Source organism: Chinchilla lanigera, unplaced genomic scaffold, assembly GCF_000276665.1.
Source record: "Chinchilla lanigera isolate Chin_1 unplaced genomic scaffold, ChiLan1.0 scaffold00032, whole genome shotgun sequence".
NCBI classification, from domain to species: Eukaryota; Metazoa; Chordata; class Mammalia; order Rodentia; family Chinchillidae; genus Chinchilla; species Chinchilla lanigera.
Genome location: NW_004955433.1, coordinates 13,481,749 through 13,497,835, shown reverse-complemented (window position 1 = coordinate 13,497,835; position 16,087 = coordinate 13,481,749). Strand labels below are relative to the sequence as shown.

Sequence of the window (16,087 nt, the reverse complement as noted above, 5' to 3'; positions counted from 1 at the left end):
TCTCTTTAGGGCCTCAGCATCTTTGCCTATTATAGGAAAAGGGAGAGCTGTCTCCTCACTCTGCTGGCCTTGATATAACTGACTTATGTTGCTCCCCTTTTGGCAACAACAAACTGTATGACTCCAGTTAAATACCTAAGGACCTGGGTACCTCTGGGCCTGTGAGATGCTCTAGGATGGATTTTTCAAGTTGTGTGTGGCCCCAGACCAAAGTTTCACTGTACTTTAAGTCCTCTTCTACTGGTGCTTTGTTTTCTGCTATTGGTTCACATTTGAGAGGCTCAGAGTGCACTGAGCTGTGAGTCATACAAAGAGGAAACCCTTATGTAAGAAGTTGTTGGACTAGATTGCTGCAATCTGTAATCTAAGTGTAATCTAAGTCCACACTGTTCAAGTAAAAGATTAGCTAAACTCTGTATGGACAACTGTTCAGATAAAATAGGGCAAACTCTGGATGGGTGGAGCATGAGCATCCCAAAGAAAGCCTAGGAGAGCTTTATAAGAAGAAGTCTGTTTTACTGGCTCAGATTCCACAAACGGGCTGGCTGTGCGAGACTCCCAGGAGCCTGTTCAGTGCTGGGGGAGGAGCAGTGCATCCACTTGGATCCGGAAAGAGACCTCCTGGGCTGCCAAGCTGTTGTCCTTCCATGATGAGGCTCTACAGTCTGCTTTTGGCATCTCTTGTTGCTTGCACGGCTTGGGGTGAGTATTTTGAAAATAAAAACACCTGGGATCCGGGGGCACATTTAGGAATCCAAGTTTTGAACAGACGTGGGTGGAGATGCTATAAGGAAATGGCACTACAGGTCCGTCCTGAGGGGCGTTCACTCTGAAATAGACTTGTAGCACTCAGACCACCGAGTCTGGTCTGGACATAATGAGACACAGGGGAGGATAAGCACCCAGGGCTTCCAGAGTGCACAGCCGTGCAGAAGTTCAATGAACTAACCGCACATCTCACACATGAAGATGAAGAGAGCTCGGTTTTCACTCTTAGTCCAAATCCAGCTATCTCAGTTAAAGAGTGTTAGTATTTATGAACTCTATGTGCTGAAATAAGATAGCTAACTGTGTTGTGCCTGGGTCACCCATTTTTTTTTACCCAACCATTAAGGTAAAGATGTCACTAGTACCTGTCAATATAAACCCCCAGGGGTGTATCATGTGGAGGGGTGCATTGTTCATTTTAAAGCCCTTTCACAGGTTCTTTATTATGGGCTGATCAGGCCTGCACCCTTCTAAGCAAGTGGACTGCAAATGGTTTCAAGAAAAGAGATAAGTGGTATGCTGTTAGGGCTCCAGAAAATCCTCTAACAGAATTCATGATTACTTGGAGACTGAGACAACAAACTTCTCTGGGCTGCCCATATTTATCCGGTTTTCAAACAAAAAAAGGGGATAATGACACAAGTGCAGGAAGTGAGCAAGACCTTGGGAGTCAGTTCAGATTTCTCCAAGCAGCAAATTTTGTCAATTAAAGAGAACTGTTTATGCCTAGCATTCAGCTTCCATAACATATCCCACAGGTTTCCACTGATTTCAGTAGAGAATTGCCTTCATAACTAAGAGAAAACAAAGGAGGAAAGCACTATTAATTTGTTTGGAAATGTGAAAAAATCCTGTTAGTTTCACAAAGTATTTGAAACTAATTTTTTATAAATAAATAAATGATGTTTATGTTTTAAAATACATTCTCCTCATTCTTTTTTTTTTTTTTTTTTTTTTTTTTTTTGGTTTTTCTCCGGTACCGGGAACCGAACTCACGACCTTGCGCTTGCCAGGCAGGCGCTTTTGCCGCTGAGCTAAATCCCCAGCCCCATTCTCCTCATTCTTGCTGTTAAAAAATTACTCAATGCTGTCAACCTTGAAGGGAAAATGTTGATGCATTTAAAGTTACATATTTGGAAAACTGAATTACATTTTTAATTGCCAGCTAGTATTATGTTTTTTTCTTGGCAGAATCACCTTTATTTCTTCCACACTGTAATTCTTATTAACTTATGTGGCTAAATCATTTTCAAGGTAGAAAATACACAGTTTCAGCATCTATAAACTTATTTTTTTTTTACTTGTGGGACTTTAGAATCCTCTGTCCCTGTTGTCTCCTGTCACTGGGGTTTCATGAGCTGCTGCTGGACCAGTAACTATTACGATATTCTGAACTTCTCAGTAAATGCTAATTTTCCTTCCTACATAGTAAGAGGGCCACTGCTACAACCCTGCTAACCCCAAATAAGTGTATAGAGTCTTTCCAGTGTTAGCATAAGAGGGATCTTAGCCAAGGTGATACAGTATTATGCAATCCAAACCCTTAGCTAAGGTGATTTTATATTTCTTCAGAGTAGTTGGATAAACACAGTTCTCTAACATAATATTGTTAAATGTAAATCTCCAATGGTTGAAAGAATTGTGAGCCTTTTTATTCATGATAAACTTGCATAAGAATAGTAAAAAGAAAAAAAAATCCCTGTGGAAAGCCATTGGTACAGTGGCAAGTACTGGGTAATACATATTTGAGTAAAAACACAAAAGTATTACTCCGTCTCTGTGTAGTAAAAAGAATACAATGTTTTATACTTGCATTTCATGCTATTAAAATAAATCAAAAAAAGAAAACTGTCTCATTTTTAAGGTTGGCAGATTTATTGCTCTGGAATAGGGGGTTTCAGCCACCCGTGTGCCCATGTCTTTGGCTGCCTCAGCTGTGATGTTATTTTGACTTCAGAACATTATGCACATGCTTTTTTCCAATGCAGGCAGAGGTCCCTGTGTTCAGCAATTTAACCCTGTACAGCCTGATCTCCAACAGTCCTTGTCTTAGAAGATATGTGGAAAAGGGGCAAGAGAGGTGTTAAATCTAAATGGAGTATATTCACAGAAAATCTGAGATGTGGTCAGGTCAACACAAGAGGAACTGGTGGTCACTGCAAAGACGGTGTGTTTCTTAGAGTTACCAAGAGAAAGGATCTCATCAATGCAGTGGAGGGGGTATGGCACAAGGAGAAGCAGCCGGGAGGTGCTCTGATTGATTGGACATGGTCTGCAAGGTTTTACAGAGGGAAGCATCAGAACAGAAATTAAATTCTTATTTAATACAGGTCTATAAGGAGGGCCCTCAATCTACATTTGTAACATTTGATGATCAGGGAAATTGTGACTCAGAGGAACAAGTACTCTCCCAAGATAATGCAGAAAATAATGCTGTGGTCTCACTGGCTCCTGAAACCAGGCAGTAATCAAGTATCCATATCCTAAGATCACTGACAAAAATTGAATGTTACTTTCTTTTTTTGTTTGTTTGGTTTTTTTTTTTTTCCAGTACTGGGAATCTAACTCACTACCTTGTGCTTGCCAGGCAGGGGCTGTGCCGCTGAGCTAAATCCCCAGCCCCTGGATCTTACTTTCTGTCTGGCTATGTAACAGTATGAGAGAACTGGAATGGAGTATAAAGCAGAGAAAGGACCTAAACTTTGTGCAGAACTATCCATTACTTCAGGTTACCCTGGAAATGCCATTCATTGCCATCTTTAGGTAGTCCATATGGGTTACATCCAACTTCTAAGACAACTTAAAATTCTCTCATCTCTAACATGATCATGTTTGTCCTAATCTAAGGAATAAGAGTATATGCCTGTCACAAAGTGTGCACAATCTTTATAACCTAATAGTGATTACTGTTGTTTTCATTCTTGTTTAAGTCTTCCAAGCCATCCACATTTTCACCCTGCACATTCTGGCTTCAGCTCACTTTATTTAGCTGCAGAGTTGTCATGGAGCTAATACAGACCACAGCACGAAATTCCTGATTTACTATCCTTGCTTCTTTGAAGCACTCTACACCCCTGCCAGCTCCATCTTGTCTTCCTCCTGGGCTGCCCTGCTTCTGTGCCCTTTTCATGCCATCATGCTGGTAGATGCTCTCAGGCTCACCTGCAGCTATCTCTGTGCTTTATTCTCACATCATCCTCTTCTCTTGCCCAGATCTTCAGTGAGACACATACATAGATTGTGGGCATCTTCACCTTCAGCTGGATTATGCACCTGCTCCTCACCTACCTCTTTACAGTCTTGTGACATCCTTATCCTATAGCATCTTCTTAGCAGGATTCTTACTGACACTGTTTTTAAACCTATGTAACATATGGAGCCTAAACCTGTTCTTCTTTCTCCTCCTTTTCTTTGAGGAAGCCATATGCTGTCAAGGATCAAATCCTCCTTCACAATTCCTCCTGCACATCATCTTCCTTTTCCTTTCTAACATTTTTCTCCTAACTACAAAAAGGGATAAGGCAGGAGGATAGCCATGAGTTCGAGGCCAGCCTGGGGTACATAGTGTGTTCAAGAGCAGCCTAAACTACATAGCAGGACCATTTCTTAAAAAAAAAAAAAAGGCATCTATGTGTGATGCAGAAGCCTTGGGAAACAAAAATATAAAGAACCCTGCAATGCCACTACTTATGAGCATCTCAATATATTTGCTTCCGAAGAAGTACATCTTGATGTGATTGCTAATACTTAGCAAAAAGAACAAAAGAAGAAACAAGAAACTTATCCTTAGTAAAATATCCTGTTTCTCTCGCCTGTAGAAAGACCTCAGGATATCAGAGGAAAATTGTACACTAGGTAAACACAATTCTTTAGCCTGTCTTTCAAGACCTTCCTTAACACATACCTGCTTATTGCAGGATTATCTTTTGCTTCCCATAGACTTCATCTGGCGATATTCATATGCTGCTTCCTGCTTCCCAGCCAGGCCCTGTATCTTGCTGTCTCTGTGGCTCTACAACTCCTCTCCTCTGCCGTTCATACCTTCCGTTCTACGTTGTGTTATTCACTAGTCCTTGGCTGTAAATCCCAGCTCCTCTGTACCAATCAATGCCTCATTCATTATTCCAACTCCTAGAGTACCTTTCTGATCACTCTACAAGGACAGACTCCCTTTCTTTCCAGTGTTTTTAATTTGTCCGTGGTTCCTTCTAACTACAAGTTCTGCTGTCCTGAAAAAGGGGCCACCTCATGTGCATCCTCTCATCCAATATGCAGCGCAGCACCATGCTTCCAAGGCAAGGACTATGTGTTTTGCTCATTCCCAGCGGCTCTGGTGTTTTTGTATTGTCCATTTCAATTTTACCTCTATGCAATCGTTTGTGTTAGAAAGGACAGTGTTCCTTATCCTCATTTTACTTGAAAAGATACTGACTCCTAGTGGGTTTGGGAGACTTATTCAAGCTTATGTGCCTAGAAACAGGCAAAACTTAACTACAATCAAGCTCTAACCTCACTCCTCTGATGTGTCCTCTTTCCTCTCTATGTCCAGCAGGACACCCGTCCTCACCACCTGTGGTGGACACCGTGTATGGCAAAGTGCTGGGGAAGTATGACAGTGAGGAAGGATTTGCACAGCCTGTGGCTGTTTTCCTGGGAGTCCCTTTTGCCAAACCTCCTCTTGGATCCTTGCGGTTTGCTCCTCCACAGCCTCCAGAGCCATGGAGCTATGTCAAGAACACCACATCTTACTCTGCGATGTAAGCCAGTCAGCTCTTTTGTGGGGGATGTTTGTCTTAGAGGGATGCAGGAGAAGTCAGTACATTCAGTAGTTGGCTTATATTTTGCTCTAGAATTTTCTAGAACACTAGAATCTTGGAAACATTTATCTGAATTCACCATGGTATGAATTATGAACACTTGCTATGTTCCAGGAATGACTAGGTTCTGACAAAATATTAGTGAAGGACACAAAATCCACCCCTTCATGAAGCTTGCACCTAACAGGAGGAGAGAGATAATAAATAATATGCCAATTAATAAATGAATTAGGTACTATATGACATTACGTGGAGTTCTGGAAATGAGTAGTTGGACAGTGAGGGAGAGAACAGGTAATGATGATGTCTATTCTCCCATCTTAAGGCTTGGTATGGGTGAGAGAGTGTTCAATGAAGGAAAGATGTGGGTATAGGGTATGACCTGGGGTTAACTTTGGAATTTCTGACTCACAGGTATGTCTACATTATTATGCTCCAGTCACCTTGGTTATTTGAGAAAAAGATTCCTATCATGTCCAGTTGACCCCACAACCACCCTTAGAGCACCTCAGACAGTGCTTGTCTGTTGGGTCTATCAAGATCTTTGAATATTCCTTACAATGTGCTTGAAAATAGAGCACAAAATAGCAAGAATCTTCCTGTGTGTGTGACCTTAGAGAGGTCTCTAAACCCTTTGTTCTTCAGTTTTCTTGTCTGTACAATGGAGATAATAACAGAGTTCTTGCGTGAGGATGATCTGTGTCTTATATGAGTTAGTTCACAAGAACTTACATTGGAGCCTGGAACCCAGGGACAATTCACTATATGTTACAAGTATGAAGCTGTTATTAGGGCAGCAGACAAGTTGATGAATCTTAGCACACTGGGTGTGCAAGAACCTTAGAGAAAGCACTCACTTCACTTGGCTCTGGAAGATTGGTGCTCAGAGCAGAAAAAAATTCCCGAAGGTCACCCAGCATACCAAGTGCCCTGAGGCAAGAATGAAATGCAGATTCTCCAGAGATTGTCTTCACAAATGCTTCCTCAGTGTGAATGTTTGCTATTTGGAAAGTTTTACCAGGTGATGGAAGTCTAAGAAGGACTAGAACTTGGTTACCTGGTGGAGGACCATACTTACCAGCAGTTCAGCAGAGAGTGGGGCTGTCCTGGGGGTGCAGGAAATGTCATTGCCCAGGGTCAATCAGTGCATGAGCAGCCTGCTGTTCATGAACAAGAGACTCTCCAAGTCTCTGAATGGAGAGCACTATGTAGTTCTCACTCTACATGGTTTGGGTGATTCTCAGAAGTCCCAGGGTTCCCATCAAGGCCTGTAGAAAGTCTTCTACTCAGTATAATTCCTCCATTCCAGTAATGGCATTTCCAATCATAAGCTTACATTTCCTAGTGCAATGTCAGGACCCAGGTGACATTTGGAATTTTCATCTGGTTGAAATTTGTGTTCTTTCATCCCTGTCAGGTGTTCCCAAGATCCAGTCATAGGGCAGACAGATTCAGACCTCGTGAACACCAGAAAGAATGTTAAGCTTACATTTTCTGAAGACTGTTTGTACCTGAATGTTTACACTCCTGCTGACTTGACCAGGGAAAGTAGGCTGCCGGTAAGCCTGGGGACCACCTGGTAAGACTGGTGCATTCCAGCAACTGGATCTTCCACTGCATATGTGATGGTGCTGAAGGCATCTTGGAGCAGCAGCACCATAGGCCAGCACAGATTCAGTGGCCCAGAGCTTCCTTTCATTCCAGGAAATGCGAATTTCCTTTGTCTGGTTCTCTTAATCATCTCAGACCTTTGGTGAGAATTATATCCATGTGGAGTATGCACCTTACATTGTCCAAGTTTCCTCCACTGATAAAAGGAGAAGAAATGATTACACTTAGTTATTAATGTAACTAGTCACTTACTGATACTGTACAGTTAAGATTTAATTTTCAAGAAAGTTAGACCTGGGAAGAATCTTAGAGAAAATTGAATAGACAAAACTTTGTTTACAGATAGGGAAATTGAGGCACAGGTGGATGACAGGCGGTCACATGGTAGGGAAAACAACACAAGACCTTTGGTCTGACATTCAAACCAGTACTCTGTGGCATGGACTAGGAAATGAAGCACATGGGCTGGGTTTCTACATGCACCACCTATGACAATTTTCACTACCCTGAAAGTACAGTGAGAACTTTCACTCTCCTGTGGCAGAGGTGTTGGTGAGCAACCCAGGGACAATCTCAGAAGCACTTTCTTGTCTTTGGCCAAACAATCAGAGATTTTATCATAGCTCCCTTATTACCTTTGGCACTGGCAGGTATTCCAGTGAGTCAGCATTTTCCAAACATCAAAGGTCAGGCAGGCTGCAGGTATAGACCACAGCTGGGGGGGGGGGGAAGCATGCTGGAAGACAGGAGACACTCTCCAAAAACATTGTGTTATGGATTCCAGGAATTATGTAGGAGTTTGGGATTCTGGGACTGGAAGCTGGCCCTGTATGTGCTTTGTAAGGCACAAGAAGTGGGAACAAAATTTCCCTCATTCATTCACTAACTCACTCACTCACTCACTCACCCTCTCACTCACTTTTCTCCTTTGTACTCATTTTTACTTGAGGATTAAGAAAAGAAGAAATATGAAACAGTATCCACACTAAGCATGAAGATCCTGCCTTCAAGGATCTTACTATCTTGACTTCATAGTCACTTGCTAACTTTTCAGCCTATCATTGCTGATCAGCTGTAGGGCTCAGGCTCTACTCACTGGTGATCTTGACTCCCTCCCTGCCTTGGAGATGTGCTGGAATCAGAGGTCAAGAAGAGCTGTGGGCTTCAGGAGATACAAAGCAGGAGGCCCTCCAGCTATGGACATAAGCTAGAACTATAGGATACTCCTTTGACTGGCACATAGCCTTGAGCAGCTTCTTAATTTCTCTGAACTTTTCTTTCTTCAAACTGAGCAACACCTCTGAGTATTCAATTATGACTGTCAGTTTTTACTGGCAACCTGTGCATGTTCAGAAACCAGCACAGATGAATGCAAGCATGAACTGACTTTCTATGGTGTGGCCGTGGGTTGCAATCAGCAGGCAGCCACCCATCTAAGTGCTGGACCAAACTGCATGGTGAAGTTCAGCTGTGACCATTATTAGCTATGGCATCATGTGCAGATGGCATGTCTCAGCTTTCCTGTCTATCAGATGGGAAAATATTAGTGTTTGTCTCATGAATGGTTTATTTAGTATGACTTAGAATAGGTATACAGATTAGTGATTTAATATTTTATTAGAGAAATTAATACAACATGTCATTATTATATCCTCTCTCAGGCCATCCTTAAATGTGAACTCTTGAAGTACAGCAGCTATGATAATGAACTTTGCATTCCCTCTGATCTTCAACTCTTATCACAGTCCCTAGCACATAGTAGGCTCTCTGGTAATGTTAGTTAGATCACTGACAATTTCATGAAACAGGTAGATATGAGGTGGGTTCAGGAAGGTGGAAGATTTGGGTGTAGAGTAGCCAGAGGGAAGGCATGTAAGGAAAGGTCACTGTCCAGGAATGTGTGCATTTTGAGAGAACCATTCCTGCACACAAATTTAATTGCCTCAGTAATAGGTAAAATGAGGTGAAGTGGAAATACAAATTTTGCACATGATCATGTCATCTGGAGGAATGACCAGGCATAAGGATGATGCACTGATGGAGAAAATCTGACAGTCATAGCTTTTGCTTCTCCCATGGTGATACTTTCAGTTTGAAGGGTCTTTGGAGGATATAACAAATAATGTCTGGGGAAAGAGGAGGGGACACCAGGGCATACTGAGTCGGGTAATGCCCTGGAATGCAGGTGGGAGAGTTGGAGAAGAGAAAACCTGTCATTGGTAAAGTAGCTGGGCACTGTGAACTTTGGACAATGTGCATGCTGAGTCAGGGATGGGACCTGAGAATGAAACGAAACAACGTCTGAGATCCTTCCCAATTCTGCTCCCAGTAAGCAGTGTGGATGTGTCCTTGTCCAGGTGCTGGTGTGGATCCATGGAGGTGGCCTGTTGTTTGGTGGGACTCCACCCTATGATGGACTGGCCCTCTCTGCCCTTGAGAATGTGGTGGTGGTGACCATTCAGTACCGTCTGGGAATCTGGGGCTTCTTCAGGTGAGATACTGGGCTCTTCTTTGCGCTCATTAGCTTCTGTGTTGGTGTTTTCTGTTGACATGACAAATACTTGACACTAGATGATTATTTTACAGAAACAAATGTACTTATTTACTTATTTCATTCCAACATCAGGGGTTTCACTTCATTAGTCTTTGATGACATCACCATGGTTGTATTACAGCATGGTAGAGATCAGAAAGGGAATATTTAGCAAACAGAATATGTCACAGGAGAAATCAAAGAGCCAATGGGGAGGTGTCAGTGGCAGCCTTGCTCTTTCTGAGCAGCTGATCCTTTTCAGAACTAATCAGCATTTCATGGGATCTGTATTAAACTCTTCTGAGGGCACCAGCCTAGTGATCTAGGCTACGGGTGCATTAGGGATCACAGCTTCAGCTCATGAACCTTTGGAAGTGACCACGTACAAACCCAGCCACAGTAGCTGCCACACAAAAGATGTGATGGCCCAGCTGTAGTGATGCCATCATTAAAAGCACCCTTTCTTATGGCTTTTACTAATTCATCCAGTTTTTTTGTTATTGGATCCCCGTGAACTTTTCATTGATCAACCACACTTGTCCATTTGCTTCTGTGCTTTTGCATTTGTTGAGGCCCTCTGCCTGGAATGGCTGATCTGCCTGCCAAACTCCTATTCATTGTGCAGTCCCAGCCTTAATGTCACTGCTTCTGAAATACTCATTTCCTTTTCACTATGGTGTGTGCCAGTGCCCACCAAACTTGGGAAAGAGGACACTCTTGTCCACAAGTCTCCTTCTTAGATTAGAGTGAGCAGTCAGCAGAGCAATGAAGGGCTGTACATCTTCTGGGGAAGAAGAAAGAGGTGGTCTCCAGGAGGGAGTGCAGATCATGCTTGCTGAGAACAACTTTCAACCAACCTCACTGCCTGGCTCTTCTCATAGAGGCCAGTAGTGACCCAACAGCTCTGCCCTGCTGCATGGAGTTTCTCACCACCAGGCACAGACAGCCTCTCTGAAGGGCCTCCTTCTAGTTTGCCCACCTACAACCTCCTGGGCTGCTCCTTCTCAGCCACTTTGCTACTCCTACCCTATCCTCAGTCCTCTGTGTCTCCTTTTCCTTTGCCCCTACTCCCTGAGGCCTGTTATAGCTCCTTATTTGGAGCGTTCACCTGTCATTTAAGGCCAGATGGCATCTTTAGCTATCTTCTCCCACTCCCGTGGAAATCTACAAGATACCTATCATTTTATAGCTGTAGAAGTGATGTCCTATATGGTATATATATATATATATATATATACACATATATATATATATAGTGATGTCCACTACTCTCTCCAAATAATGACTCTTCCTCTCTTCCCTCAGGGTCCACATTGCAGCCACTAGTAGCTCTATTCTGCTGTTTTTAGGGTAAAGTCCTGGTAGGTAAGGAGGATTGTTCATTTTCTTTCCCAGAATCATTTGGCTCCAACTTTAAAATCTGTTTATCCAACTAACTGTCACCTACTCCTCACTCACACCCTAATCAAAGACCCATGTGCTCATTTTGTTCTGACCTCTGTGAAATGCAACACAGTAGAGAACCTTTCACCAGTCAGGAGATCTGAAATATGACTGCATTGTCCCACATCTGCTTCTTTCATCACCTGGTTTTATTTTCCTCAAGGTACTTTCAATAGTTGACAGCATATTTTCTTTTCATTTGTTTGTAGTCTGTAGTACGAACTGAATATAGCTAGAGATTTTTGCCTGCTTTATTCCCAGTGCAATCTAGCTCTTAGATCACTCCTGGATACACAGTCAATGGTCAGTCTACAGTAGCTAGAAGAATGAGTGTAAAGCTCCCCATAGAACACTGCTGTAGGAAGGACAGGCAGAGGAAGGCCCCTGTAGCAGACACACAGAACCCAGCCCTCATTCTGGAAGACTAAGCGAGAGACCTTAGATCCTTCCAGTTCTAAGAGCATCACCGTGATAACTCTGAATCCCTTCACCCTCTCTGTCTCTTGCAGCACAGGGGATGAACATAGCCTCGGGAACTGGGGTCACTTGGACCAGGTGGCTGCACTGCACTGGGTCCAGGACAACATTGCCAACTTTGGAGGGAACCCAGGCTCGGTGACTATCTTCGGGGAGTCAGCAGGAGGTGAAAGCGTCTCTGTTCTTGTAAGTGTTCTCGCCACCAGACCACAGTCCTAGGCTTCATATGGCTGGTGATGGAACCTCTTGAAGAGTGACAAATCCATCATGTGTGCCTTTAATATAAGACCTCGATGCAGTGCTGAGTTTACTCAGTGTCCCTATCAGCTCATGAAGAACCAGGCCCAACTCTCCTTGTCCTGCTGGTGGCTTAGGGTCAGCTTAATTTCCTGGGGCTGTATGAACCTCCAAATTCAGCCTGCAAGAATAACATTACTATTCTTTCCCCTTGACTGAGTTTTCAATGTTTTTTCTAATCATCTTTATTAAGGTTATTGGTCCACTTTGGAGAAACATAATAATAGTACTCATCAAAGGGAGTTTGTACCTGTGTAGGATGTGCCTTCATTCTTTTTTTTCACCATCCCCCTCCCCTTCCTCCAACCCTTTCCCCCTCCTTATTTAAAGAACTTTGTTTCCATTTTATCTTTCTTTTCTCACTTTTTTCTTTTCCCTTTCTTCCTTTCTCCTCTCCTCTCCTTGGTTCCCCTTTCTTTTGATTCATGTTTCGTATTTCACATTACCTACTCTACACTGTGGTCCTTATTTACACATTCAATTTGTCACAATAGAGAAACAATGCAATATTTACTCATGTGTTACCAATGTATTTCATTTGAGTATGGTCTCAGGTACATCCATTTTCCTAGAAATGTCTCAAGTTTATCCTTCATTATGGCTGAGTAATATTTCATTGTACAGAAAAAAACACATAACTTTATTCATTACTCTGTTGATGGGTATTTGGGTTGTTTCCAATGTCTAGCTATTATTAACACCTGTGTTACCATAAACATAGGTTTATGGCATAAATATATACCAAGCATATATTACTGTGGTATGATTTTTTAATCACTAAGCCTCACCTTATTTCACTTGGGAAATAGAGTTGGATTTAAACTATATAGAAAGATCAAGGATATGAATTGATCCCTGAGAGCAGCCAGGGGCTTCCTCTAACTTGTCCTCATAAATTGTCCATGCCTAAGAGGAAGGACAACACTCTCTGGGAGTGTGGGTCCAATTGGATTTGGGGAGGTAGGTGAGCAGATGGAGGCGGGGAAATTGAGAGCAGAGGGGAGTAGTGGAGACATGGTACAGGAGTTTTGGGATGCAGATACAACCTGGAGTCTTGAGATATCTTGCTCTTATGGGGACTGGAGACTGGGGGATACTGACCAGTGTTACAGAGGGTGCTGGGAATCAGAAGAAATGAATCAGGCACTCAGAGTTAAGTACTGGGTCAGCCCTATTTATATATTTTTGCATGAGGTATTGGTTTCATAGTGGAATATCCAAAAGAAGATGTTGCATATTTGTTACAGTAGAGAAGAAAAAAATTGTTGACCCCCCAAAAGGTCATCCACATTTCCACTATCCATGAATAGTCAATGTGGAACATTAGCCATATATTTACAAAGTATTTTCCACAGTTGTTCTATGTGTCAAGGATTCTACCACTGAGCAACAACTACAGCTCTTTCATGATGATAATTTTTGCTAGAGTAAATTCTAAGTAGTGGAAATTCTGAAATAGAATTGTTTCTGGAAAGGCAAGTGTCTTCCTAATATTTTGGTTGTTGTTGTGGGCATATGCCACACACTTTCAATATTGTTCCTTATTCTTGGCTTTGGATTCATCCCTTTAAAGTCTCCTGGGGAAACAGCACCCGGAGAAGGATGGGACACAAGAGGAAAATTTGATGAGCTGCCATATTTGTGTCTTTTAAAAAATTTTTTTTAAAGAGAAAGAAACCAATAAAAATGATACTAAATTTTAAAACAACATGATAGGAAATTAACAATGGTTATGATGCTGCATATTGTTATGTTTAAAATAGTTGTTCAGATTACAAGATAGAGCCAAGCAAAATAGATCAAACAATATAAGCACTAACTGTTCTATTCAGTTAACTAATAGAATTAGTAGTACAATGATCTTAGCTATCTTTTGTGTGTGTGTGTGTGTATATATATATACATATATATATTGTCTTAAGGTGAATGGCCAGGACAGAGGAATGGGTAGAGGAAGCCTGGAAGAATAAGTGAGTCACTTACCTCCATTCTTTGAGAACTGATGTTTTCTCTCCATTCCCCTCCCAGGTGCTTTCTCCCCTGGCCAAGAACCTCTTCCACAGGGCCATTTCCCAGAGTGGTGTGATCCTCACTCCTGGTCTGCTAAGCAAGGATGTCAAGCCTCTGGCTAAGGTAGGGCTCACCCTGGACATATAATGTACGTTTTCTTCATTCTGAATTGATATTGCACATTCTCTGCTCTCCTGGAATCCACAGAAGTGTTTCTTGCTGTGGGATTCTCAAGGGATCATTGAGATTCTCAAAGGATCACTGAAGTGAGAACAGATGAGCAGGAAGAGATACTTCAAGGCTCATATTCCAATCCTATTTCATACTTTATAGACTATCTTGCAGTGAATCCTCTTCTCCACACCTCCGGCAATTCTGTATCAGCATTGCTCTGTGGGAGACGGTACACACTTTGGAACTTCACTGGTATTAACTCTTTGTATAAGAGAAGTGCAATGATTGCCCTCACCTATGAAGGGAAAGTAAAGGCCCAAAGAGTTTAAGGGTCTTTCTGGAGATCAAATAGCACGGAAGTAGAGGAGTTGAAATTTGAAACAAGACAGTGAAGTCTTAGATGCAAGGTTTGACCTCCATGACATAGAACCTCTCTTGAGACATTCGAGTTTGAGAATGGTATGCTTATTCATTAAGTATTTATTTGTAGCCCTGAGATAACCATTGTGGCTATTTCATAGATGAACTAACAGAGACATACATATTGTGTTACCCGATTATATCCAGTTAATGAAGGAAGCAATACACTATGAGACAAAAACAAACCCCACTCCTGCTGGTGTAGATTATATGCAGCTACCTCCTACTGCATTTAGACCCTGGGTTTGTGGTAACACCCCTTTGTGTACAATGATGGAAGGAAGGGACACTGCTCTGGAACTCTGCTGTTGCTTGTCATCATTGCAGAAAATTGCTGTTGCTGCTGGGTGCAAAACCACTTCGTCAGCTGTCATGGTTCACTGCTTGCGCCAGAAGACAGAGGATGAACTCTTGGAGGCCACACTGAACTTGGTAGGTGCCTCTGTTCTAGTGGTCCCAGTGTGCTTGGCCCTAGACTTCGTCTCTTCAGCTGTTCTTTTGCCTTAGTCAAGCCATCTGGGATAGCATCTCACTTTCACCTGCACAGTTAGGCTACTGATCCAAACTGGGAGTTTGACTTTTCCTTTTTTCTTTATGAAGTAACACAAATGTCAAAAATATCCAATAATAATATGATGGAAATCTACATCAACTTCTACAGGTCTTTCTACTATAATATTTTGACATTCTCATTTTCAGATGTATTTTAAGAAATTGAATTCTCTATATTTCTGCAATGAACTACCATCCTGAGTTTTGGGGATGGGGACATTAAGTACTAAGTATTTAAAAAATGTATCAAGGTTATCTTGATTTATTTACAAGCTATATAATTAAATTGCATTTATTTGTACACATCAGTGTCCTAGTTTTCTATATTTTCTGACAACTGACTAAATTAAGATAGTCTAAATGTACTTATTATTTATTTGTCATTCATCTATCCATCCATCCATCCACCCATCTTTTTCATCTATCCCTCCTATCCATGCAATTCACTTATAGTCTCATCAATCAAACCTTTACACATGCCTAACTTTTTCTTTGTTTATTTATACTCTATTCATCTCAATGAGCTACCAGATGTCTGTTACTTCCCCTCACTACTGAAACAAAGTACCTGACATCCAAAGTTAAATGGGGTAAAGTTTTGTTTAACTCACAGTTTGGAGAGGTTTTAGTTAATAATTGGCTGGCTCCAAGGCATGGTAGCATGGTAGACAGGCATTAGAGTAGAGAAACAGCGCATAGTGGGCAGATGGTAGGAAATCAAACAAGAGACAAGAGAAACATCTTTCTGTCACTTATAGTGTCTTCACATTACCAAGATTAGGGCAGTTCCAAGCAAATCAGTGGAATAATTCTAGCAACCTTAATACTGGTTCCCTTAATCCTAACACTATAAGGAATGAGCCACCTTTGAAAAAGTCCTACCTGTGATTGCATGAGATTTTGGAGGGACATCTCCACACAAGCCACAGCAGTAGGGAACATATTTCTAGACATTTCACATAATACTTCACAAGCAATGACATAT

At 41.9% G+C, this 16,087-nt stretch overlaps 1 protein-coding gene across 2 annotated transcripts in view; it reads left to right on the top strand.

The window, feature by feature from the left end:
* The first annotated feature begins 460 nt into the window (after positions 1 to 460).
* Positions 461 to 16,087, top strand: part of LOC102009095 (carboxylesterase 1D-like) — a 32,883-nt gene continuing 17,256 nt past the window's right edge. The window contains exons 1-7 of one of the 2 annotated variants that reach the window (XM_005388332.2): positions 461 to 702; positions 5,321 to 5,525; positions 7,003 to 7,144; positions 9,554 to 9,687; positions 11,682 to 11,835; positions 13,975 to 14,079; positions 14,878 to 14,982. In XM_005388332.2, coding sequence (XP_005388389.1) covers positions 648 to 702; positions 5,321 to 5,525; positions 7,003 to 7,144; positions 9,554 to 9,687; positions 11,682 to 11,835; positions 13,975 to 14,079; positions 14,878 to 14,982 — 900 coding nt within the window. In that variant the 5' untranslated portion in view covers positions 461 to 647. Of the gene's footprint in view, positions 703 to 5,317; positions 5,526 to 7,002; positions 7,145 to 9,553; positions 9,688 to 11,681; positions 11,836 to 13,974; positions 14,080 to 14,877; positions 14,983 to 16,087 lie in introns of both variants that reach the window. The other variant, XM_005388331.2, reaches the window with a different exon arrangement.